We start from the raw sequence: 25625 nt of genomic DNA, 5'->3' as shown, positions 1-25625 counted from the left end.
ACTTTATAATGGAGTTTGTTCCCCTAGAAACTTCTTTCCTAAAGACTCAAAAATTAGAGTACCATGGCAAGCCATCACATCCCACAACTCCAGGAGACACCATTTACTAGAATACAATCCTGATCTCCTTTCCTTAGTCATAAATGCTGCCTGCCTCTACAAGTACTTAGGAACACACACAAAGTAGAATAACCAAAGCTTTTCTACTGTGAGATGTGTTCCCACATAGCCAGAAGAGTTTCCAGTATGAGACTCAGGTAAACGGTTCCTGAGGGTTAATGTGAAATCTGACTACTCATTTATGGTATTGTGTTAATTGCTATAATCACTCCTCTCCCATATATACATCTAAGTGATTCACTGAGCAGATGGATTAAGTAAAAAAAATGTAAGTAAGAATTGATGATGGCCTTTCAGAAATATTGACCCTGTGGATGTGATGGGGCCTAAGTAGGTGGGAGGGCTTTGGCAGCCAAAATGTTAAAAGGATCATAGTGTTCAAGGTAGAGGAAAAAGAATATTAGGGTGTGGGCGAGGGGAAAATGGGAAAGTTGAAGGAGTCTAAAGAGAAAGAACTGTAAGTGGGATTGGAATATGACTTGCAAAATTTGGTATAAAACAGCCTTATCCACTTGGTGTGAGAGGTTTCTAACAGGATGAAAAAGAATAAATCACCTCTGAACCCACAGAGCACAACAGTTAGAAGTTTCACAGCTACCAGTGCAACTGTCATTTCTGGCAATTATATTTCCTTCCTCCTCTGTCCTCCCCCTTCCCCAGTTCCTGCTGAGGGTGAGGGGGTCCTGCTTCCCTCTGTCTTGTACTCAGTTCTTCCACACAAGATGTTTGTGTGTTATGCCAAGGAAAGCCCTCTTCCCAAATTCTCTTCCTCAGAGTGTCTAGAATACCTTGCCTCTTATAGCACTGGTTGGCTTAGGAGGGTTGAGGCTCTCAGTTAATCCTTCAGCCTGATGAGAGGATAGCAAGATAATCAGACTTACCCACATGGATACTAAATGCCATTTCCTTCATGAAATCCAGCACTTGTCTTTTCCTTCAACTTCCTCGGTACTGTAGTATTTCTTTATAACACATGTGAAATTTTACCTTATAATTTCACAATTATTTGCATACCTCTGCACTACCAAGCCTTTTGCCCCAAAAGCCCAACTTGTCTTAATTTAGCTCCAGCATCGGCTGGTCTTCTTTTGCAGACTTTCTCTCTCTACACCTCACCGTTCCACCAGAGTCAAATGCCATTGCTTCTCTTCCCACCTGGGCACAACTCTTTTCTCATTTAATTTGATTTATTTATTTATCACACTCACTAAACTACTACAAAGCACTTGGCTGAAGCAAACAAAAACACAAAAAAGAACCTCTACTGTTGTGTCTGTCACTCAGGAAAGTCTCAATAAACCTTAAATAGGTCATTTATTTTCTGTGGGTAAGAGGAAGTTTGTGTCATTTTCTGTATTCTTCTTAGAGCAACATGAAACCACCATATTACAAATATGAGAATAACTATGAATAGTATCAAGGGAATAGCATTGTAAAACAAAATACAGAAGAAAAAATAAGAGAGCAATGTGCTTCCAACAAAATGTGAACTGGGTTCAGTTGGGAAAGGAAGTGATAGCTAGAGGAGTGAGAGAAGAGAAATAACATTAACCAGTGTAGGGGGAAAGCAGCTTAAAAGAAAGATCTAAAGGAGGAATTTTGAAATTCCTTTCTGCAGATTGTCCCCTAGAAAACAGGTGGGGAAGCCAGATAAGAGGTTTTTTAAAGAAATCCAGCCTGTTGACGGAAACCCATCCCCAGACAAATTATGGGTTAATTGTGAAATCAATACCAGAATGCAGATGTTGATTTGATGCTGAAATGTGTGCCGTCTGAGGAAGCAACATTTCCTATAAATGGCACATGGTGAGGCTATGTAAATTCAGTGGCTTCACGCTCTTGGTCAGAAGATAGTGGCTCTAGCTAGAGTATTTCCCTCACCAATGTGGCAAGCACACTATCTTTGGAGTACAAATGTAATGAATAATGTGGAAGATCAAGCCTTGAATGAACTCCAAGGAGAATCTAGATTCTTTTAGAAAAGATTTATATGTTTAATCCTTGATTCTCCTCAAGCATAATCCACATCCCTTGGACATTAAATCATACCAATGCGTTTTCACTGCTGCCTATTTGCCTGAAACTTTGGAGCTCTGTAAATCTGCAGTAGTACTTCAGCTCCCAGTTTTTAGTGCAGTGGTATCAGAAGTGAAAAGGATGGTGCATATCATAGCGGTCCTCCTGGTTGACCATGCACCCTCACTCTCAGTTTTCTTCCAAAGACAGAACAAGGGGCCATGGACTTGTTCAAAGGCATTAAGGTGGACATTACAGGCTGTGCTGCCACTAGAAGTCATCATGAGTTCTTTTTATGCAACTGTTGCTGCTGCTACTGTTAAGTCGCTTCAGTCGTGTCCGACTCTGTGTGACCCCATAGACGGCAGCCCACCAGGCTCCCCCGTCCCTGGGATTCTCCAGGCAAGAACATCGGAGTGGGTTGCCAGTTCCTTGTCCAATGCATGACAGTGAAAAGTGAGAGTGAAGTCGCTCAGTCGTGTCTGACCCTTAGCTAGTCTAATTATAATGAATCCAAGGTCTCCATCACAATCACAGTGCCTAGATTCTCATTGTTTCACTCATAATTACTTCATTCACTGAAACGCTGAAAAAACTCATGCCTTTATTATTAGCACTTTATCAATATAAAAAATCCATAGATTTGCTTTATTTTGAAATAATGTCTTCTTGGTTATAAAAAATTGAAGGCCTCGATAATAAATAATACACAGAATAAAACCAAAAATGTATTACCCTGTACTAGGGTATATGGAAAAATAACTATTTATATCATTTGCCTGTGATTGCATTTACTTTTTAAAACACACTGATATATTTAACCTTCTATATCTTATTCTAGTTATATAAAGAGATAAGTTCCCTTATGCATACATTAGTGGTCAGATTCGATCCATTTAAAAATTCTATTAAATGTAGTTGTAGTCTACATTCCATTTATATGGAATAGTGGGGATAAGACTTCCTTATTTTATTACTTCAAAGTTGTATTTCTAATGTTGTCAAAAGAGCCTTTTTGTTCTCAATTAAATGTTTTTTAAATACGTCACTCATAGGATTATGAAATGAATATATTTTAAATAAATGAAAATAAAATAAGTAGAAAAATAATTTGGTTCAGTCAGTTCAGTTGCTCAGTCATGTCTGACTCTTTGCGACCCCATGAATCGCAGCACGCCAGGCCTCCCTGTCCATCACCATCTCCCAGAATTTACTCAGACTCACGTCCATCGAGTCAGTGATGCCATCCAGCCATCTCATCCTCTGTCGTCCCCTCTTCCTCCTGCCCCCAATCCCTCCCAGCATCAGTCTTTTCCAATGAATCAACTCTTCGCATGAGGTGGCCAAAGTACTGGAGTTTCAGCTTTAGCATCATTCCTTCCAAAGAAATCCCAGGGCTGATCTCCTTCAGAATGGACTGGTTGGATCTCTTTGCAGTCCAAGGGACTCTCAAGAGTCTTCTCCAACACCACAGTTCAAAAGCATCAATTCTTCGGTGCTCAGCTTTCTTCACAGTCCAACTCTCACATCCATACATGACCACTGGAAAAACCATAGCCTTGACTAGATGGACCTTTGTTGGCAAAGTAATGTCTCTGCTTTTCAATATGCTATCTAGGTTGGTCATAACTTTTCTTCCAAAGAGTAAATGTCTTTTAATTTCATGGCTGCAATCACCATCTGCAGTGATTTTGGAGCCCCAAAAAATAAAGTCTGACACTGTTTCCACTGTTTCCCCATCTATTTCCCATGAAGTGATGGGACCAGATTCAGGAATTCTTTATATAACTATCCTGTAAACAACTTAGCAGAGACTTTCCTGGTAGCTTAGATGGTAAAAAATTCACCTTCAATGCAGGAGACCCAGTTTCAATCCCTGGATCAGGAAGATCCCCTGGAGAAGTTTAAGTTCAGTTCAGTTCAGTCACTCAGTCGTGTCTGACTCTCTGAGACCCCATGAATTGCAGCATGCCAGGCCTCCCTGTCCATCACTAACTCCCAGAGTTCACTCAGACTCACGTCCATTGAGTCAGTGATGCCATCCAGCCATCTCCTCCTCTGTCGTCCCCTTCTCCTCTTGCCCCCAATCCCTCCCAGCATCAGAGTCTTTTCCAATGAGTCAACTCTTCACATGAGGTGGCCAAAGTACTGGAGTTTCAGCTTTAGCATCATTCCTTCCAAAGAAATCCCAGGGCTGATCTCCTTCAGAATGGACCGGTTTGATCTCCTTGCAGTCCAAGAAGTTAGATATTACTAAAGTACAGTGAAGTGCAGTTGTTTAAAGTGTACAATTTGATCATTTTTAATACTTGTATATTGTTGTTAAACCATCATCACAATCAAGATAACAAACATATCTGTCACTCCCAAAGGGTTCTTTGTTTCCAGAGTCTACCCTGTCCCTAGGCAATCTTTGTTTTGTCTGTTTACTTTGTTAGTTTGTATTTTCAAAAATATTATATAAGTGCACCAGCCCCAAGCATCCAGTATCAGGCATCGAACCTGGACTGGCAACTCGTTTCATACATGATATTATACATGTTACAGTGCCATTCTCCAAAATCATCCCACCCTCTCCCTCTCCCACAGAGTCCAAAAGACTGTTCTATACATCAGTGTCTCTTTTCCTGTCTCGTATACAGGGTTATTGTTACCATCTTTCTAAATTCCATATATATGCATTAGTATACTGTATTGGAGCCAGAGGAATGGTATGGGGAGGGAGAAGCGAGGAGGGTTCAGGATGGGGAACACATGTGTACCTGTGGCGGATTCATTTTGATATATGGCAAAACCAATACAATATTGTAAAGTTAAAAAATAAAATTAAAAAAAAAAAAACCTAAACCACCACAACTAAAAATGTATATATATATATATATATATATATATATATATATATTATATAAGTGAAATCATAAACACGCAATGAGAACTTTTTAGGGAAAGGGCTTGGTTTCTTTCACTCTGCCCAGTAAGTTTGCAATTCATCCATGTAGTTGCATGCATCAGTTATCCATTTTTTATTGTTATATTGTATAGATAAACCAGAATTTTTCTATCAAGTCATCTGTTGGTGGACTTATGGGTCGTTTTTGGTTGTTTTTTTAAGTGAGTTCAGTTCAGTTCAGTTCAGTCACTCAGTCGTGTCCGACTCTCTTCACCTCCATGAATCGCAGCATGCCAGGGCTCCCTGTCCATCACCAACTCCCAGAGTTTACCCAAATTCATAACCATTGAGTCGGTGATGCCATCCAGCCATCTCATCCTCTGTCATCCCCTTCTCCTCCTGCCATCAATCTTTCCCAGCATCAGGGTCTTTTCCAATGAGTCAACTCTTTCTATGAGGTGGCCAAAGTATTGGAATTTCAGCCTCAGCATCAGTCCTTCCAATGGACGCCCAGGACTGGTCTCCTTTAGGATGGAGTGGTTGGATTTCCTTGCAGTCCAAGGGATTCCCAAGAGTCTTTTTAGTGAGGGGGGAAAATAAATATTCCACTTCTTTGTGTGCACTGTCCTTAAGGAAATTTTTAGTCTTTCCAATGCTCATTTTTCTCCTCTATAAAAACATAAGTATAATGTGAATATCATAGGAGCTTTATAAGGATTAAACCAGCTAATTGCCTGGCACATAGTAAATACTCAATAAATATTAACTTTTTAAAAAATATCACTCAGCTGCCTAATTGGTATCAGTTTTTCCTGATACCACTTTTCCTCCTATTAAAATGCTTTTATTTTTTCCTAATTATTTTCATGTCCACTCAACCAGAACATTACCACGATTTTAGCCTGGTTGTCTGTCCAACCAATGTAGAAGTACCAATACAATTGGCTCCTTAAAATATAATCCTTCTTTAGGATTATATTGACTTTTAAAACTGACTGATGACAGTTTTTTCTAATATTGTACCCAATTGACCAGGTTAGCACTGAAGCATCTGTATAGGTGAGAGATGGAGACAACACTCAGGCAGAAGCGGATCTGTTTCTAGAAACTTAGAAGCTATATTTGCATTGCAAATGTTCTATTTTAAATGAGTAGATGTATTCATTTGAGGAACTTGTGGGCAGGAGCAGCTGAAAAGGATTATGTATTTGGGAAGCAACTCAAAGCCCTCTTGGTCCACCCACCCAATTTATTTTCTTTGTTTTCTTTTTCTGAAGTATTCTTTTTTCATAGCCACTCCTTTAAAATTTGCCCACGCTGGATTTTCCTGGCTGAATCAGACTCCTTCCAATAAAATAAATGTAAATAAATAAATAAACAGTGTTGATGTGTTGATTTTCTCTTTCTTCATAAATATTATATCCAATAAGTTATTAATACTAAACCTAGTTCAGTTGGCAGATGGCAGTGGACAAAGGAATTTTAATTTTTCCCTGTGGATATTGCAAGTAGAGGTGGGGCTAGGACTCTGAACCAGGCTAATGAGGCCAAGCCAACATATTTGATAGTCAGTGGGACCAGCTTGGTTTGCTCTAAAGCCAATTTTATACACTTAAATTTGACCTTATTCACAGTTTTTTGGGTTTTTTTTCCCACTAAAAAAAAAGTTGCCAGTAATAGTATCTGAAAGTGGTGTGGGATGGGGTGGCTAATAGATCAAAGACATTGTGAATGAAAACAGCATATACCCTGAAAATGCTTAGTTGGCAATAGCATTTCTATATAAGGGAGACCATATCATATTGTCATTAGGAGTTTCTTAATCAAATGAAGGAACTACACAGAATTTGAGTGTATTATATTTGAATTGAAATCCTCTGGCATGAATACAGTAGTGTTGGAATATAGAGGTCCTAACTGATAAAAAACAAACAAACAAAAAACACACTGCAAAATAACTACCTTCTTCCTCACCACTCAAAGAGGCGGAGACTTAACGCCATTTTTGTGCCTTAATGATGAATAGAGATGTCCACTCCACCAAGAGTTTTTCATGGAAAACTATGTATATTTAGAATAATATAATACTTTTATATTTTATCAGGATACCACTGTACTATGCAGAAATCTACAAATTCTGATATCCCTGTGGAAACACTGAATCCCACCCGCCAAGGCACTGGAGCTGTGCAAATGAGAATCAAAAATGCCAACAGCCACCATGACAGGCTGAGCCAAAGTAAATCTATGATCCTCACCGAAGTTGGGAAGGTCACTGAACCTGTAAGTCAGACACCCCAAGTTCCCTGATATAGAATTTTATAAAAAAGTAAAAGGGCGGGGGGCTAATTAGCCGTGTTTTATTTGTTTTCCTAATGTGCATGAGAAAACTGTTTTTGTAATGCATTTTATCTTGCCTACTTATAATCATAATAATATCCCCAGTTGCAAAAGAAGAACTGGGCTTAATCCAGAGTGATAAAGTGGATTTGGAACTAGACTGAAGAGCACCTTTGACTCATTTTAAGGGCCTCCACTATCATGCTTCAGTGTCATAAAAATAATGAGGTTATGCTGGCATGTGGTGTTTGTACTTCCAAATACAGTACATCACTTTGAAAAGCCAGAGGCTAAAATTAGCTAAGAATAAACTGAGAAAAAATATAGTTTTTAAATGTGAAAATCTCTTCCTTAAAAATCTTCCAACAATATATGATATTGGAAATTGCAGTCTGATTTGGAATGAGTTTGAGCAGTGGAAATGGTGTGGCAATTTAAGGTTTGGAGAGGAAGCCATTTTGTCTCCATAATGTGTCATTAGGAAGATTTGAAATAAAATAGTTAGAGATGAACTCTACTGCCAATTGTGTCCCTGCCCCTGCACTCATCCTGAGCCACTAAACATACTGATTGCAATGAGTCTCCTCTGGTTAATTTTCTTCCATAATGGTGGTAACTTGCAGCTGAGGCCATAGGATGGTACAAAATTATTTATGCAATGTTAGCCACTCTTTTGGACCCCGGATCTGTTTTGTTGCTCACAGTGAGAGCAAGAGCAAGAGCTAGGTTAGCTGGGGATAGCCTGTGAGTCCCAGTCACCCTGCAGTAACATGTGAGCTATTAATTGAGTGTTCTGTTAATATCATAGGGGCCTATGAAATATTCAGCTCCCTAACTGAGTTATTAAATGAGATCAACTTGCTGAGTAGCATGTTACTGATTATATTTATTCCCTGTTTTTCACTCGAATTTCAAGTGCAGAATCAACCCACCACAATTTCAGGAGCCTGAGGAATACATGATTTTAACCATTCTTTTTTCAGGTATTATAGACAGATGTAGCATGAGGAAGCCAGTGATTATATTTTGGAAGTGAGAAATATATCCCTAGATAAGGTTCTGAGAGAAACATTTTTCTTTCTTTCTTTTCTCATTTAAAAGTATTGTCTGCTGGGAGGCACAACACAGTCAGCCTGACTTTGAAACCTGCTAAACCGTTCCTCAGCCGTGAACTTGAGATAGTGGTTAGAGTAAATTATTGGAATCTCTATAATGTATTATCAGTAAGAACTGTACCTTTGAAAAAGTTTAAAAGTTAAGTATATTTAATGATGCCTAACATATTTTATTGGCTGTGTTTAACAAAAGGCACTATGCCGCAGTTGTTTTTGACAAGCATGAAAACATCACAGCATGAGACTGCAAAAGGAATTATGGAGAGAAATTACAAGTGATCCATCTCTCAATGAATTATCCACCTCAATAGCCCGCAGAACTCAGCTACCAATTAACACCTACTTTATTACATGTTGGGATGTACTTAATAACTTTCATGTGTTTATGCACTATTACCTTGACTGATGCCTCTTGTACAATTAGGCATAATTGGCATATCAATATGCAAAAGTTAAAAGGATTAACCCTCTTAAAACTAATGAGCATTTCTGTATCCAGCTGCTAAATGAGACAAAATTAGCATTTTTCACTTTTGGGCAGGATTTTATCATGCAGTTTCTCATTGTTGATATTACCTTGTTACATAACTTTAGTTTGGGGGGTTGTATGCTGGACTGCTGGAGAATCAGAGTTTTCCAAAGTTAAATTAGCTATAATTATCCCAGCTTTTGTTTCCGCATTCTTAGCCTCGGCAATATGTATTCCTCGATAAGGAACAAAAATAAAAGTTACTTTTGGTTATGTGTGCTCAGTGCATAATTATATAAAAGGGATATTTTAGTGAGGATATGTCATTTCACCAAGAAAACTTGGCTCAGAGATCCTGTATTGAAAGCTTGCCATGGCACTAATTTTCTTTCTGTCTCAGTTCTTTTCATCTCTTTTTTCCATGCACAATTTTCTGACTAGATACTGACAGAATGTAAAGTATTTTGGCATATTTATTCAAACAAGCCTGTTAAAGATATCTGCTCAAGCTAAACTAAGAACTTGATTTCTCAGAAGTTGGAAGTTGGGGTAAGGTCAAGGGGGAGATTTTGAACTTAGGGAAAGTGGGCGAAGATATACACTGAAATGTGTGCAGAAGTTCACATGTAGCATGATTTTCTGTAACAGACACAAATACATTTAATTTGTACAGAAAGAAATTGAGTATTTAGAAACTATATATGTATTATGTGCCCTATTTAATATACTTGGCATATATATACTATTTGTTACTGCCATGCCAATTATGCAAATTAACAAGGCTTAGAGTATATACTAACACAGTCTGATATTACATTACTATGATTTCACCTATAATAAAAAATGATAGTAATTCTAGGGTCAGATCTATTATGTAATTTTGTCATTAATTTATAAAGTCCTTTTTTAAAGTTGATTAATTAAAATGTGTGTAGTAAGACTCTCATATAAAACTCTCATATATATGTCATAGGAGCCTATGTCCTTGATGTATTAAATCGAGGAGTATTTGAAATGCCAATATAAACATTTATGCGACCCCAAACTCTGCAAACACAGGTGAATTTACTTGTTGAATTAAAAGTTTTTATTGCCTAAGTGCTGCAGGGAAGCCTTCCAGTAAAACAGGTATCAATAGTCCATTAGTATTTTATTGGTGGCATGCATCATTTTCTTTAAACACCAAAAAATCATTTTTATGTGGCTCATAAGATTGACGCCTTTTCAAAATTCAAAGAGGCCACTTTGCTTTCTAAGAAATGTTGGAGAGATGGGAAGTTTGGACATGGAATGACATGGTTAGTAAGAAAATTGCATATCTGTGAGAACGGTCTGGCGGTTTCGTGGGGAGGGAACGCTCTTTGGTCTCAGTGATTTGTTATCTCCCTGCCCCCTGCCCCAAGCACCAGAGACCTCTTAAAGGTGGACTGATGGTTTACCCGAACATGCTAAATACAGAAGCAGAAGGCTGAGTGAGCATAAACAGGGGCAAGTAAAGTGTGGGGCGAAAAAGGCTAATGTGCAATCCAGAGAATAGCTAATACAAAAGGTTTAATGTGACTTTGATGTTATTTGTAAGAGGGATGCCCAGCCTACTAGACAGCTTGAAAATAGATATTAATGAAGAGTTTAAATAGCCCAAGTCAGGAAACCGCAGACATAGGATTTGCAGGCAGGAGCAGTTCTGGCATTTAATACCGGTGTCTTAAGCAGCATCATGTATGAATATTCACCATTTCCAGCTTGTAAACCCCACAGAGTGCATCACTCCATTCATAGCCATCATAGACAGGAAAATGTTTTATTTTTATTAGTATTCAGATAAAGACTTAGTTCAAGCCATTTCTAAACATTAACATACAAGACTCCTTGTGCTTCTGTTAACAGACAGTGTTCCTTCATTTTTCTTTTCAATATATTATAAGGGAAAAAAAGGAAACAATTTTCCTTTGTTTCTTACTTCTGTGATTATAGGATACTTGCCAAAGTTGTGGCTAGCTAAAAAGGCAGACATAAAAATTGCTACTAAAAATATAAGCCTTCTGTTTAGCAGAGATTTTGAGAAATATTATGAGGCTGTAGGACTTATCCCTGTTTATTTCAAATCAAGCTTATAGTTAGGTTTGAGGCTTTGTTTGTATAAATTGTCCTGAAGTGGATCCTGATATTCAATTAAAATGACACTAAATCACATTGAATTGATAAGACTTGGCATCTCAAACAAAGGTAATTGCCCGTATTGGTTTTATACAAAAATAGCACTGCTTGGAAAATGTGCAGCCAACACAGACTGTCAACTCCATTTATAGATCAATATGTGAAAACCATTGATCAGGCAGGCATGTATAACAGTAACACTTTGCATTTATTTGTTGTTTTTATACCACATTAAGGCTTACAGGATTATAGGCTTCCTAAATATTTTGACTTCCTCATAAATATATGATCTGTTGCATGTTAATTAAATGAGAGTCTGCAGCCATTTCTAAATTTGTCTTTAGTTTGATGATTTCCTTTTATTGCTGTGGATCGTATGATCTGAAAATGGATTAGTTTCCTTTTGCGTAAAGATTATTAAAGCTTATTTTTAATGTGTCCTATTTAGTATAAGATGTGGCTGCCTTTTTGCTTTGAAAAATATAGATACAGAAAATTATTTTCTCTTAGCGAGTGGCTGATCTTTTTTTATTAACTGGGCATTCTCAGAGCTCAGGGTAGAATTATTTCCTGACATATTTTGCACATGTTGTAGATAACGGGTCTTCCTGATTTTTCCTGATAGAATGAATTTGTTTTCTTTCTTTTTTTTTTTTTGTCTAGCTCTGAAGTACAGGCATCTAATCAAACATTGTGTGGAAAACAAACTGATCATCTCAATTAAATTCTAGACACACACAAATATAATTTGAATTCTATTTTCCTGATTGGAGAACAAGCCTTACAAACTGTTCTTATACACTGCATTCTGCAGTTAAATCTTTCTTATCTCATCAATGTAAGGACAGTGTTTTGTTCCTAATCTTTATCGAACTATTGTGGATGACATTTGTAAGCCATTTTGGTTTATGAGGAAAAGCTGGAGGACAGTGGAGTGAGACTCTCCATAGATCCAAATCTCAGATACGACTACAAAATTATTTGTCTTCCACTGCAATTTTCTTTGCCACTGAGAGGTCAGTTTTGTTGAGAAATCTTTTTATATCCTCTATATACATTAGGACTACTGCTTTCAAGACAACACTTGGTTTTATATACGATATTAAAACAATAATAGAGAAACAAGTTTTCAGAAATAGCCCCCCCCCCAAAAAAAAAGAAAGAAATCATGATATTCAAAGGTTACCTAAGGTAACCAGTCTGCTGTAAAGCAGAAGAAAATATTTATTAGCTAGATTTTTTACTTTTACATAAAATGCCCTGGGGGGGGAAGGAGGAAAGAAGAATCAAAACCACTAGAGATTTCTTTCCTGTCCTTGCCATCCTATATCATCTCATGCTTTGAAAATCTTTAACTCTGTTTACCAAGCACAAATTGGACATGCCAAAGGTTCGGGAAGTTTTCATTGACAGTGTAGAGTCTGTACTTCAAAGAATGAGCTGGGGCTCTTGAGTTCATGTTCGAGCTTGCGTGGTTTCCATTTTAACTTGAGCATAGCTAAATTTGTTTATAATCTCCTACTGATTGAACATGGCGCTGAATGTACATGAGATACATTTTTTTTTTTAAGTTAGTCCTCTGATTACTAATTTGAATCCAAAACTCTAACCTTGTTAGCATCTGGACTTATTTCCATAATAACAACCCCTTCAGAACCTACAAAGTAATGAATAATTGACAACAAATGAAATGTTTTGATAGTTGTCGGCACAAAGCATGTTTAATGTTTTGTGTTGCTTCCTAGCTAATTATGTAGATGACACATTTGTCAGACCTTGACTGCCATTAGAAACGTGTTTCCAGAGGGGAGAAAAACAGGCTATTCATAGAGTAATTAACTAGAATGCTCAATGACCTGTGAGAGATTCAAATCGCTGCCAGTTCAGACATTGTTTTGTTACAGAAGCAGAGGGGTAATTAAAATTCCAAATTACAGTCCTATGATGGAGCATTTGTTTGTTGACAGTATACTCTTACTCTAGTTTGTTAATTCTTTTTAAAATTGCTTCTAATCCATTTTATAGCTTTAGGAGTTCTGTCTTTGAATTTACTGACAACTAATATTATGGTAAATTGTACTTCAATGGGGTACTGCCCGCCTCACAGTTTCAAGGGAGCACAAGGTGGGTGGGATAAAAATAGCTCCTTCCCTAAACTGATATATCAGGTGCTGTCAGTGGGAATGCCACTAAACTGGAACATCTTGTTAAATACTGTATTTCCAATTCTGTATTAGGGGGAAATGTCCTGGCAGAAAATAGAGAGATAAAAAGGAAAGCGATGAACATCAAAAAAGGAGGAAAAAATACTCTCCCAACAAGAAATGATTGATTAAGGTGTTTTATTAGACAAGGAGGAAGAGAGAGGAGATAGGGCTGAGGATGATGGGGAAGGTGTTGAGATCAGTGCAGAAGATGTCTGTATGAGAGCTCTCTTGGATCACTCAAAAAACGGGTGTTTCTACAGCAGTAAACTCCATCTCAGGTCAATAATAAACTGTAGGACAGGGGTATCACGCATTAATTTTTTTCACAGCGTTATTGGCATAGTTTACAAATCTGGAAGGCTAACATAATCTGAAAAAATCAGCTCAAGAGAAATATTTATTTAGGTTGCTGAAAGTGAGAATATAGTTTTATTAAAAAGATCTGACAGAAGTCACACGGTGTTTGATGCAGGCGAGCTGACAGAGGCATCCAGTGGGCGTTGATTATCCCGAAGTCACTGTCAGCTAGGATTGATTTTCACTTTCTCCGTTTATGTAACGGTTCCTGTAATACAGCTGACCCCGAATCACGTTACCTTGTCATTTCTCTGCATGGATCAAGAAGAGATGAGCTGAAAATAGCTAGACACTGACCTTGAACTTGCCAGAAAAGTGAGAAGTGACAGTGGGGTTTTTCTGTAGTACATGTACAGAGATGAAGGCAAACTGTGCCTTATGTTGAGTTCACTGCAGCAGCACAAGGGGGCAGAGCAGTACTAGAGATTACAGGTAAAACTGCTTCTGCACCAGCATGTACAGGCTCTGAAATACCAAGTTGAGACAGAGGTCTCATTTTTACGTCTTAGTGTAGACATAAAGGAGAATTACTGATGAATCAAAATCTCAGGTCCCCTGATGTTCATAATCAGTAATCTTAAAGTGTACATTCTAATTAAAAAAAAAAAAAATGTTACCTAATACTCTGTGTGGCAGCAACTATGCTTTTCCACCAAATTATTTGCACCATCTCTTATTTAATTCATATAATACTCTTCACCCTTAAAATAATTTTGGAACCACAGTCACTATTATTAAGGGGAAAAGTGAAAGTGAAGTCGCTCAGTAGTGTCTGACTCTGCAACCCCCTGAACTGTAGCCTACCAGGCTCCTCCGTCCATGGGATTCTCCAGGCAAGAATACTGGAGTGGGTTGCCATTTCCTTCTCCAGGGGATCTTCCCAACCAGGGATCGAACCCAGGTCTCCCGCACTGGAAGCAGACGCTTTAACTGCTGAGCCACCAAGGAGCCTTATTGAAGGGGCGTTTATGGCAAATTCCTAAGATGATATGAGTCATTTCAGGTACAGTTGTATCAGAAGCTGGGAACAGTATTTTTAAACTTAGTTGTCGTGAGTTAGTTGCTAAGTTGTGTCGGACTCTTGTGACCCCATAGACTGGAGCTCACCAGTCTCCTTTGTCCATGGGATTTCCCAGGCAAGAACACTGGAATAGGTGGCCATTTCCTTCTACAGGGTATCTTCCCTACCCAGGGATCAAACCTGCATCTCCTGTATTGCAGACGGTCTCCTAAATTGCAGGCAGATTCTTTACCACTGAGCCACCAGGGTTTTTTACACTATTAAGTATCAAAACCCCAAATTAAAATTGGACAGTGTTATATGATGATTATAGGCACAAAGAGGTAAAATGCAAGCTGCTAAATAATGTTTGCCATTTGATTTATGTTTTTATGTGCCTTGTACATTTTCCCATTTTAATACTTGCCTCACTTTTCAAAAATTTTCTTTTCTTAGATCATCATTATAACTTTGATTAATCCAAAGCACAGTGTGTTCAGAATATTGTCCTTTGATTGTTAGCACTTAGTTAAGTTAAATCATTGTTGTACTGATGCGGAATGTTTCTTATAAATGACACTCGACTTGCCAAGTGAAGCAGAGAACTGAAGCAGATTGAGAAACAGAAGAACAAACACTGACTTTATCCCCTAGGTTGTAAGTGCCTTATGTAATGGCAAAATGGTATCTTTGTGTGCATGGTTGCACAATAACATTGCAAACCTCTACAGTAATAAGATCCTTTCTTGCCTATAGTAGATTCTTTCTTTGTGTTTATACATATATAGTAAATAAACATACCTACATCTCTCACTTCAGAGTGAGAGGGACATGTATATAAAATTTATATATTTGAGCTTATTTTTATATTCTCAAAATATAAAAGGGAAAAGAGCTGCATACATATATCTACAAGCTGAAATATCCAGATTGCTACAGTACTCTTTTTTGCAATAGATTTAACTCAGGACAAACAGACAATGTTAGATCTGAGAAATAAGTAGAATTCCAATAAATTTTAAGAATAAAATAAATAGATCATTTGGTTGCCAGAAATGAGGTTGAAAATATTCAGAACAACTGTGTTATCAGAGATCTCTAGTACCTTGTTTTTGTCCTCACATAGAAGATGATAACTTGTGTTGTTGGAGCATAAGTCCTTCAAAGTAGGTCTTGGGGTGTGTGTGTGTGTGTGGTGTGTAGGAGGGGTGAGGATAAGGCAGATTTACAGTTAAAAAGTTGATGTGTCTAAAATTGATGTCTTGAAGGCAAATCGTGAGGAAGAGTCACTTTCCTTTAGAGTCACACAATCTACATTGCATTTCTGTTCCTCAGAGTGTGCAGGGACCTCGTGTGTGCCCTCTCCCAGGTGGTAGGAAGCCCATCTCTAAAGAGTTGATTAGCTTCTGCTTCTGAGACCAAGGCATATGTAAAGGTGTTGGCTGCTAAAACACTTCCCCAGAGTTGTCATTCCACCACTCTTCAGTGTGTAAGGCTTTTAATAAGGGACTCTAGTCCCTCATGTGTTCAGATCCAGTTTATTGTTACCATCTGTTTAATTATACTCTCAGGTTTGTGTTGGGAAGCATGAAAGTATGTTATCCAGTCTTTGAATCCCTGTGTTCCTAAAGAGATGTGGCTAAAGTGCATGTCAGTTTTCAAAGAGCATATTAAAAACTGATAAGCAGAACCATCTCCAAACAACACTATGTAGGAAAAAAAGACACTTTTTATGTTAATGCATGTTGCATGTAATTAGCAGGTGTACACTGATGTGGCACTTTCTCCCGGAAATGAGGCCATCTTCTTTACGTACAAACTCATATGCTTCTTCTTTGTGATGATGGATTCTGATTCCCATTCACTTCCAATTCACTGGTAATAAGTTTATTGGGGAAGAGATATGGAATTTGAGTTGTAATAGGATGTATAGCTGTCATATGCCAAGCAAGTTTAAGGATATGATAAATTGGGAGATAAATAATATCCTCCAAAAATGAGAAGAGACTCTTTGAGAAAGGTGAAAAAACCCTAGAGGAAGCTGCTTTATTCTTTCTCTTTCTCCCCCTCATTATTATTATTGCATTCCTTTTTTTTTTTTTTTCGGAGAAACACCAGCATTTTTTTTTTTTTTAATGGTAGCTCCTGTAGTCACCATGATATGGTACATTTTTCCCCATGTAAATACCTTTGATAAAATTACATTGACTGACTCAGACCTCTCACTCATTTATGTGCAAATTATTTTACATACCAGATTTTGGGTGAAATAAAACTTAAAATGAAACAAAGCCAAATTCTGGTCTTTACGTATCAAAATGTTGTAGAGGTCTGGCTCTGAAAACCAAAAGGAAATCAGTTAAATGTTTATACTTTCTAAATAAAACCAAAACAACAAAAAAAGACAATGGCTGCTAGTGTTTTATTTCTTTTGTCCCTGAGGAGATGATCTCAATAAGCTAGTTTCCCTGAGATTCGAAGATATTTGATTAATAATGTGTTTGAAAATGTCCAGAATTACTTATTTTTATTGTGAGTGCCTTCCACAGTACCATAAACACAGACAACCATGGTACTGTTCCTTTTTTTTTTTTTTAATTCCTTCATGAGGAAACCGGTGCTGGTCTTGCCTGATAATCTTGTTTCTGTGGAGGAGCAGGAGGAGGAGTAGTGATGACACTAACTTTCCTCCACTCCTTTTGGACACCTGACCTGCTTTCTTTCCCACAGGGTAAAAGGCAACTGCAGACTTCATATTTCCAATGAGAAGGGACATGTGTCTCCTTGCATTGAATTGTCTTAGATCATATCATGTAGCACAAAGTGACCCAATAAAGGAAGACAGGAAAACAAAATGACAGTTTTGTTTGCTCAAATATAAACACCGACATCGAAACATGGGGGCAAATCCTAGAGGTCCAACCGCCAGATCACAGGAATTAAATAGCAAGAAGTACTGCTAAGTAGTGATATTCTGTGCTTAAATAAAATGTGTTCAAGGTGTAGTCAATAATCACCAGGGAAAGGATAATGAATAAATAAGCTTAGTTCAGGTTAGACGAACTGATCCATGAGAAAGTGAATCTAGCTTTGACAATACGTCACCCACTGTGGTCTTACCTATAGATCGTAGCCTGACAGTGGGTAACCTTACATGACAACATCCTCTTTCACCGTGTATTATTGACAGTGTCCATGCCAATAACACGTGATCAAATAGAAAGGAAAGAACTTTACATTCCTGGATGTGCTATCTTTAACCTCTGTACTTTTAATATTATCCTTTAAAAAAAGGAAAAGAAATTTTCTTTCTTGTCTTTAAAGTACTAATGAATAAGGTTTTACTGTCACACAGATTATTAATTTGGCATCTTTTTGGCTCTCATCTATAACACATTTTAGATAATAAAACTCTGAATATAAGGGACCATTATAGTGGATAATGTTCTTGCATAACAAAAATCCTACAAAATGTCATCCAGTAGTGTGTTCTAAGGTCCCTTCATTAGTAATTTCCTGCTCACAAAGTTATGATCATCCCAACGCAGCCTCTGTTTGTGTCCCTTTAAGAGACCCCAGAGTGGAAATGGGTGAGCAGGTCAACTACTTTCATCCGCTCATTCATTAGTCCATTCTTTTTTATTTGGCAGATATTTATTGGCAGCTATCAAAGAGGGCTTTGAAAACTGGGGACACAAAGCATAAAGGTTCTCTGTTCTCTTAGAGTTTACATTCAAGTGAGGTAGAATCTGGGTATAATACCCCAGACTCATCCTGTTTGCTTCCTAGATGTCATCATTGTCACCACCTGCTCTCCCTCATTCTCCATACTGATACTAGCATTGCCTACCTTTCACCTTGCCACAGATATTGTATACAGTGTTTAAAAGATACTTATGAAATAGCAGAACTTCACTGTCTCTTCCTATAGATGCATTTCTGTGGGTTGTATGTCTCAAACAAGAGTTTTTTGCTTTTTTTTTTTAATGTGAAATTGTGGAACTCCAACCTGATTTTAGCCTATTAATACTTTAAACTCTCTTTTGCACACTTTGATCTATTTCCCATGTAAATACAATATTTCCTTTAGCAAATCCAAATTATTAAAGTTCTTTCTTTGGTAACAAGTCATGGTACAAGTGTTCCCAACTGGTTCAGTTTATAATGCCTTTTTATTCATCACCCATTCTTAGTCCCTCTTCCATTGTTTTCGTGAACTTATTACGTATGTTTAACTGGAGTAGTTGAAATAATAATTTTATGACTACAAATTAAAGTGTTAGAATGTATACTTGACATCTAGGACTGTTTATGCTTTCAATATGAAGACTGAACACAGAACTAATTTAGAAGTTTACAGAGCATTCAAAATTTTCTCCAAGTTCTTGACTCTTTAGTAATTTTTAATGTGATCTTTGCTGTTGAGATATGACTGAATATTGTCCTCCAAGTACCCGTGCTTTGTTGAATTTTGGGGGGTTAATCATGGAAGGAATGATTTAATTTACAAACCTACCTAAGTGGTCCCTATCATTAGTGTTATCCTCATCTATTTAAGAGGAGCATGCCATCATAGTCCTTAAAACACATTGCTGGCTATGACACTAATGTGCTCCTACACTGAAGCAAAGGGGATAACACTAAGCACAAAGCAAGATCAGAGAGCATAGGCTCAGTTGGCAGAATGAGCTATTTTAAGGCTTACTGTATTCAGGAAAAAAAAAGAAAGAAAGAAAAATGTTTTGAAGAGTAATTTCTTCAAATTGCATAGACAAACTAGGGCCAAAATATAGTAATATCCAGGTTTTGTAATAAACCAATCAGTTGACTAGTTTAAAGATTTAGCTCCATGTAGAGCAAAGTGACTCCTAGATATTTATGAATAAAGGCATATTTCCCTTACTGTGCTTCACTCTATGTCACATCATAGACTGCCTTTTTTCATTTTTGTTTTTTACAAACTGAAAGTTTGTGGCAACCCTGAGTCCAGTGAATCGGCGAGATTTTTTCCAGCAGCATTTGACTATTTTCATGTTTCTGTGTCACCTTTTGGTAATTCTTGTGATATTTCAAAATTTTTCACTATTAACTATATTTGTTATAGAGATCTGTCTGCGATCAGTGATCTTTGATCCTACTTTTATAATTACTTTGGGATTTTTTAGAAATAAAGTATTTTTTATTTAAGCCATGTACATTTTTTTAGACATGTTATAGACACAATAGACTAAAGTATAGTGTCAACATAATTTTTATATGAACTGGGAAATCCAAAACATTTGTGTGACTAGCTTCATTGTGATATTAGCGTTTTTGTAGTGATCTGGAATGGTATCCGCAGTGTCTGTAAGGTATGCCTGCACTTGGTCATGCACAAAATAGGTTCTATTGAGACTTCATAGTTTCTTAATTCTCTCATGTGTGCATAATTGGACAGAAGTCTTGCCATGAGTATGGACAAGGAAACCCAAACTAGATACTGGATGCATTAAAGAGATCTGTTTGCACCCTTTGACTGTCAATCTGAGCTTTTCGCTACTCATGTTGACTTTTCAAGTTCTGAGCTCCCCACCTTCTGCCTGAATGCTTGCTGAAGCCAGTCTTGGGAGGTCTTTGCTTTCCAAGATCACTAATGTATACTTGGAACTCCAATGGCTTCCTTTTACTTATGCTTCAAGGATTTATTTAAAGACAGTATCAATTTCATATATACTTGTGACAACAGACTAATGGTCTAAAGTAGGGTTTGCAAACAAGTGAATGAACCAATTTTGCCCATAGGTATTTTTTGCGTGGGATTTTGTTTTTAAAATTTTTAATTTGTTTCTAGTTTACTTCACTCTGTATAATAGGCTCCAGTTTCATCCACGTCATTAGAACTGATTCAAATGTATTCTTTTTAATGGCTGAGTAATACTCCATTGTGTATATGTACCACAGCTTTCTTATCCATTCTCCTGCTGATGGACATCTAGGTTGCCAGGTTCGATGCATGATACAGGAAGCTTGGGGCTGGTGCACTGGGATGACCCAGAGGGATGGTATGGGGAGGGAGGTGGGAAGAGGGTTCAGGATGGGGAACACATGTATACCCGTGGCAGATTCATGTCAATGTATGGCAAAACCAATACAATATTATAAAGTAATTAGCCTACAATCAAAATAAATAAATTTGTATTTTAAAAATTTGAATTTGAAAGCACTTGGTTGGAGTAGCAATGTCTCTCATCAATTTATGCTATCTGCTTGGCCCTGAAGAGATTTCAGTTTTTAATCTTACAGCCCTTTCAGTGACTGACTATTTAGAATTGAGAACATAATGTGGCAAGTCAGAAGATGACAATTGTTAGTTATCAATTTGAAAATTTAGAAGATGACAATTGTTAGTCATACATTTGGAAATGTAGTCTCTACCACATTTCACTGAGAGTGTGAAAACATTCTGTTATATAGCTAAATATGAATTTTCTTATTCAGATTTTTTTCATGTGGGATTAATTTCAATTTTAGACTTGTACATTATTATAAATTAACAAACAACTTGCTGCCTTTTAGAAAACACTAGATTATCTCTGGAAATAGTGTTCTTGTTACCAAGTTATAAATGCTCTGTTTATTCTGGTTTATCTGTAATTTAACTTCTGTGAAGTTTGTTATATATTTCTTAAAACTTGGTGATAAGCTGCTTTATATTTAAGTGAAGCAGTACACTTCTAAATATTATAAAAAAGAATCACACCAGACCCTTAGAAATGAGAAATGATACTATTTGACAGTTTATAATATTATACAAAATTTAAATCAACTTATATTTGACTAATCATCTTATTACTTATCATTTACTTTACATTTTTACTAATTAAACTTAATTTGAAAGCTATTAAACTTTTTAGAATTTTTATTTCTTTTTCAGTTGACATGTAATATACCATAAAAAATGAAACAGAAAAAATGAACCTTATAAATATTCTCAACGCAGCTCCTGATAGCAAAATTTTTTTTTTTTTTGGAGAATAGGCTTTACCAGGTCAGAAGCTGTGTGCCTTTATGGAGAGAACATAGGTTCACATAAGGAAGAGAAAAAGTCCTTTGAAACGAAGATCAAAGGGCTCTCAGAGATCTTTAGACTTGCATCTTGCATGCTGAAACCGACCCAAAAATGTGTTTTGCCTGTCCCAGTTTCCTTCTTGTTTTTTTAATTGAACTGGCATTTTAACATTGTGAACTTTCACAAAAATTTGTATATGTGACACATCTCAAAATATCAGACATTCTGGCATCACAGGGCATCATCCTGGCTCCCCAAAGAGTAGGCAGTAACCAGCTAAAGGTAAATAGATGTTGCCCTGTCTAGGTGCATCAAGTAGCCTCTAGTTCACCACATTTAAATCCAGGTTCCCTTCACTGGATCCTGTTACCTACCTGACATCTGAGTTGGCAATGTCAGCTTTAGAGTTTCCATTCCAACCTTTTTTAAATGCCCACTAAGGACAAAGAGAAGCTGTGTTATCATTCAGGTAACCGCAAAACTAATGTTTCCATTGAATATAACTTTTCTAAGTTGCCTTTTCCAGATGAGAACAAGGTTTGGAAACAGGAAGACGTGGTTCATTTATGTACTGAAGTGGTTATTTACATAAATGAGACTTTGGAAAACATGATCCTCTGCTGATTCCCAGAGACACTAATTAATGCCCCTGTGGCACACAAATCTCCAGTGACAAATCAAAGATGCAGTCGTGGGGAGATGTGGCAAGTCTCTGTCCCTGAAGTGCCCCCTCCAGGTTCAATCAGAACTGTCAGGGCAAGTGTCATACAGAGGTTGTGATGCTCTTGTTAGTTATGAGTTGGGTACACATTCAGTATTTTGACCAGTAACATTTGACTCTAGCCAGGATTAGAATTATTTTTAGGCAGTGTAAACCAGGCATAAATCATCCTCTCAAGCACTTCTACATGATGGGTTACCTTCAAAGTGCTTTGCAACTTCATGGAAACAAATTGGAGTCTGGTGATTATAAACACGGGTTAGTGCTGAGCAGACATGGGAAAAAAATCCAGGCTCTGCCGCTTACTTACTATGTTACTTTGGACAAATTTCTTGATGGTTTGGGGGCTTCCTAGCTACATTTTTTTTTTTTTTAAAAAATTTTTAATTGAAAGATATTTGCTTTACATTAGTATGTTAGTTCCTGACATATATCAATATGAATCAGCCACAGATATACATATGTTCCCTCCCTCTTGAATCACTCTCCCACCTCCCACCCCATCCCACCCCTCTAGGTTGTCACAGAACACCAACTGTGAGCTCCCTGCATCATACAGCAAATTCTAACTGGCTATCAATCTTACATATGGTAATGCATGTTTTTTCAGTGTTACTCTTTCCATTTTTCCCTCTCTTTCCTTCTCCTACTGTGTCCACAGTCTGTTCTCTCTGTCTGCATCTCCACTGCTGCCTTGCAAATAGGTTCATCAGTACCATCTTTCTAGATTCCCCGTGTATGTGTTAATATATAATACTCATTTCTTCTCTTTCTGACTTACTTCATTCTGTATAGTAGGCTCTGGATTCATCCTCCTCATTAGAACTGACTCAAATGTGTTCCACTTTATGAATAATGAATAATATTCCATTGTATATATGTACCACAACTTCTTTATCCATTCATCTGTTGTTGGACATCTAGGTTTACATCTTAGCCATTGTAAATAGTGCTACAATGAACACTGGGGTACATGTGCCTTTTTAAATTATGATTTCTTCAGGGTATATGCCCAGTAGTTGGGTCATATTGTAGTTTTATTCCTAGTTTTTAAAAGAATCTCCATATTGTGAATGTAAAAATATCAGTTACCTATAGACTGATGAAAATTAAAGGAGATAATGTCTATAATAGGCCCTCATGGCAAAGAACCCACCTGCCAATGCAAGAGGTGTAAGTGATGTGGGTTTGATCCCTGCATCAGGAAGATCCCCTGGAGTAGGGCATGGCAACCCACTCCAGTATCCTTGCTTGGAAAATCCCATGGACAAAGGAGCCTGGCGGGCTTCAGTGCATAGGGTCACAAAGAGTCAGACGTGACTGAAACGACTTAGCATGCAAACAATGTATATAAGGTACTAAGTATGACACCTGAGCACAAGTGTTCGGAAATTGTAGAAAATTGCCATTATAATTATGCCACTCATTTGACAAGGGTTGTACAGACCTGGCTCTGTAGCTTTGATATTTCCTATGTCCCCTCTGCCATTTGACCAACATCTTCCAGCAAACTGGCTCCAATATTCACCTGTGTTCAAAAACATTTTGATTCAACCATCTTGAGCTCTTACCCAACCTATTCTGGGTTTATTTAAGCTTTTAATTCTTTGACAAAGATCTTCTGATATCTGATGCTGTTTTTAGAATAACACCTGCTGGTATCCATCCTCAGCTATGACTCAGGGTTAGCTCCTATGTTACAGTAATACAAATGTTTGCCATTTGGGTGCATCTGCTATGTACCTGGCACTGTGCTAAGTGCTGCAATGGAGAAGAATTGATTAAACCCTCACACCAAATTTCAGTGATGGAACTGAGACATAACTCCAAGGATGGCTGATACCAAAGTCCAAGCTTTGGCCATAGTGAGCCACAGTCTGTATTATAGCTCCTAACCCTGAAGCCCTACCTTTCTGTTGACCCCATGGTGACATTCTGCTATTTTCAGTCTGGCCCACAGAACAAGCGAGAAGCAGACATACATTTTCCTTTTATGCCAATTAAAATTTTATTCAACTTTAAAGAGTGAATTAAAACTCAGTCTTTTACCCAAGGGTTTCTCAACTGGCTTTTCCCTCATCTGAACTCCTACAGCAGTTATTCATTTGATTAATTATATAACTTTTCATTATGCACAGCTTTAATGTATTTCTCTATGCTTTATTTTGAAAATGTATCCCTCTTTATTATAATTTAACTTTTTATATTTTCATATTATATAACCCCTACTAATATGAAAATTCCTAGAAGTTGGAGATTATACCTAACCTCACCTGAACCTGACTAAAAATGAGCACTCCAAATGTTTTTAAAAAAATTTAAAGTGCTTTTAAAAAGTGTAAAATATTATGCGGCTAGTAACACCTAGTGATATCTCTTCTAATTTCTGAAGAAATTATCTCTGTAACAAAAATATATAATTTTATTTGTATGACAAGAAGGGGGAAAAATATACCTAGGGATATCTTATAACTGTAAAACTAAAGAAGTTGAATTGAGAGCAGGAAAAACTCAATAGCCAATCTGTGCTTCTAATCCTGAACAGTGAAGTCATAATTGCATCCATTGAAGCCCAAGTAGGTAGCTCATCTCTTTGACGCCTTCCTTGTGATTCAGAAATAATAGTTTGCTTGCTGGCCAAACACTTGGAAAGAATCCCTGTGCCATGCAGGTGTTGTTTTATGAAACAACCAGAATTCTGTTCTTTATCCTTTCCCCACCTTATTATATCCACCCAGAGACTGAAACTCACAGAAAACACTATTGTAGAGATAGTAGAAGACTGGCAGTAGAATAAGGCATTTAGTAACCACAAGTATATTTCCAAAGGGGAGCCAGAATTACCAAGAGCACTGATAGAATGGTGGGCTTGAATTTAATTTTATATATATATATATATGTATTCTGCTTTATTGACTATGCCAAAGCCTTTGACTGTGTGGATCACATTAAACTGGAAAATTCTGAAAGAGATGGGAATACCAGACCACCTGATCTGCCTCTTGAGAAATTTGTATGCAGGTCAGGAAGCAACAGTTAGAACTGGACGTGGAACCACAGACTGGTTCCAAATAGGAAAAGGAGTACGTCAAGGCTGTATATTGTCACCCTGTTTATTTAACTTACATGCAGAGTACATCATGAGAAACGCTGGACTAGAAGAAACACAAGCTGGAATCAAGATT

At 37.3% G+C, this 25625-nt stretch overlaps 1 protein-coding gene across 2 annotated transcripts in view; it reads left to right on the top strand.

Annotated features, from left to right (window-relative positions):
• ARHGAP15 (Rho GTPase activating protein 15) overlaps positions 1-25625 on the top strand; it is a 701521-nt gene that overhangs the window by 25817 nt on the left and 650079 nt on the right. Inside the window, exon 2 of one of the 2 annotated variants that reach the window (XM_061438765.1) lies at positions 7131-7309. The exons of the other annotated variant lie outside the window; for it this stretch is intronic. Within the exon in view, the coding sequence (XP_061294749.1) occupies positions 7145-7309 (165 nt within the window). The 5' untranslated portion in view covers positions 7131-7144. The remainder of the gene's footprint in view (positions 1-7130; positions 7310-25625) is intronic. 2 annotated transcript variants of the gene reach the window in all.

The sequence above is a fragment of the Bos javanicus genome, chromosome 2 (assembly GCF_032452875.1).
Source record: "Bos javanicus breed banteng chromosome 2, ARS-OSU_banteng_1.0, whole genome shotgun sequence".
NCBI classification, from domain to species: domain Eukaryota; kingdom Metazoa; phylum Chordata; class Mammalia; order Artiodactyla; family Bovidae; genus Bos; species Bos javanicus.
This window is presented reverse-complemented; position numbering and strand designations above follow the sequence as displayed.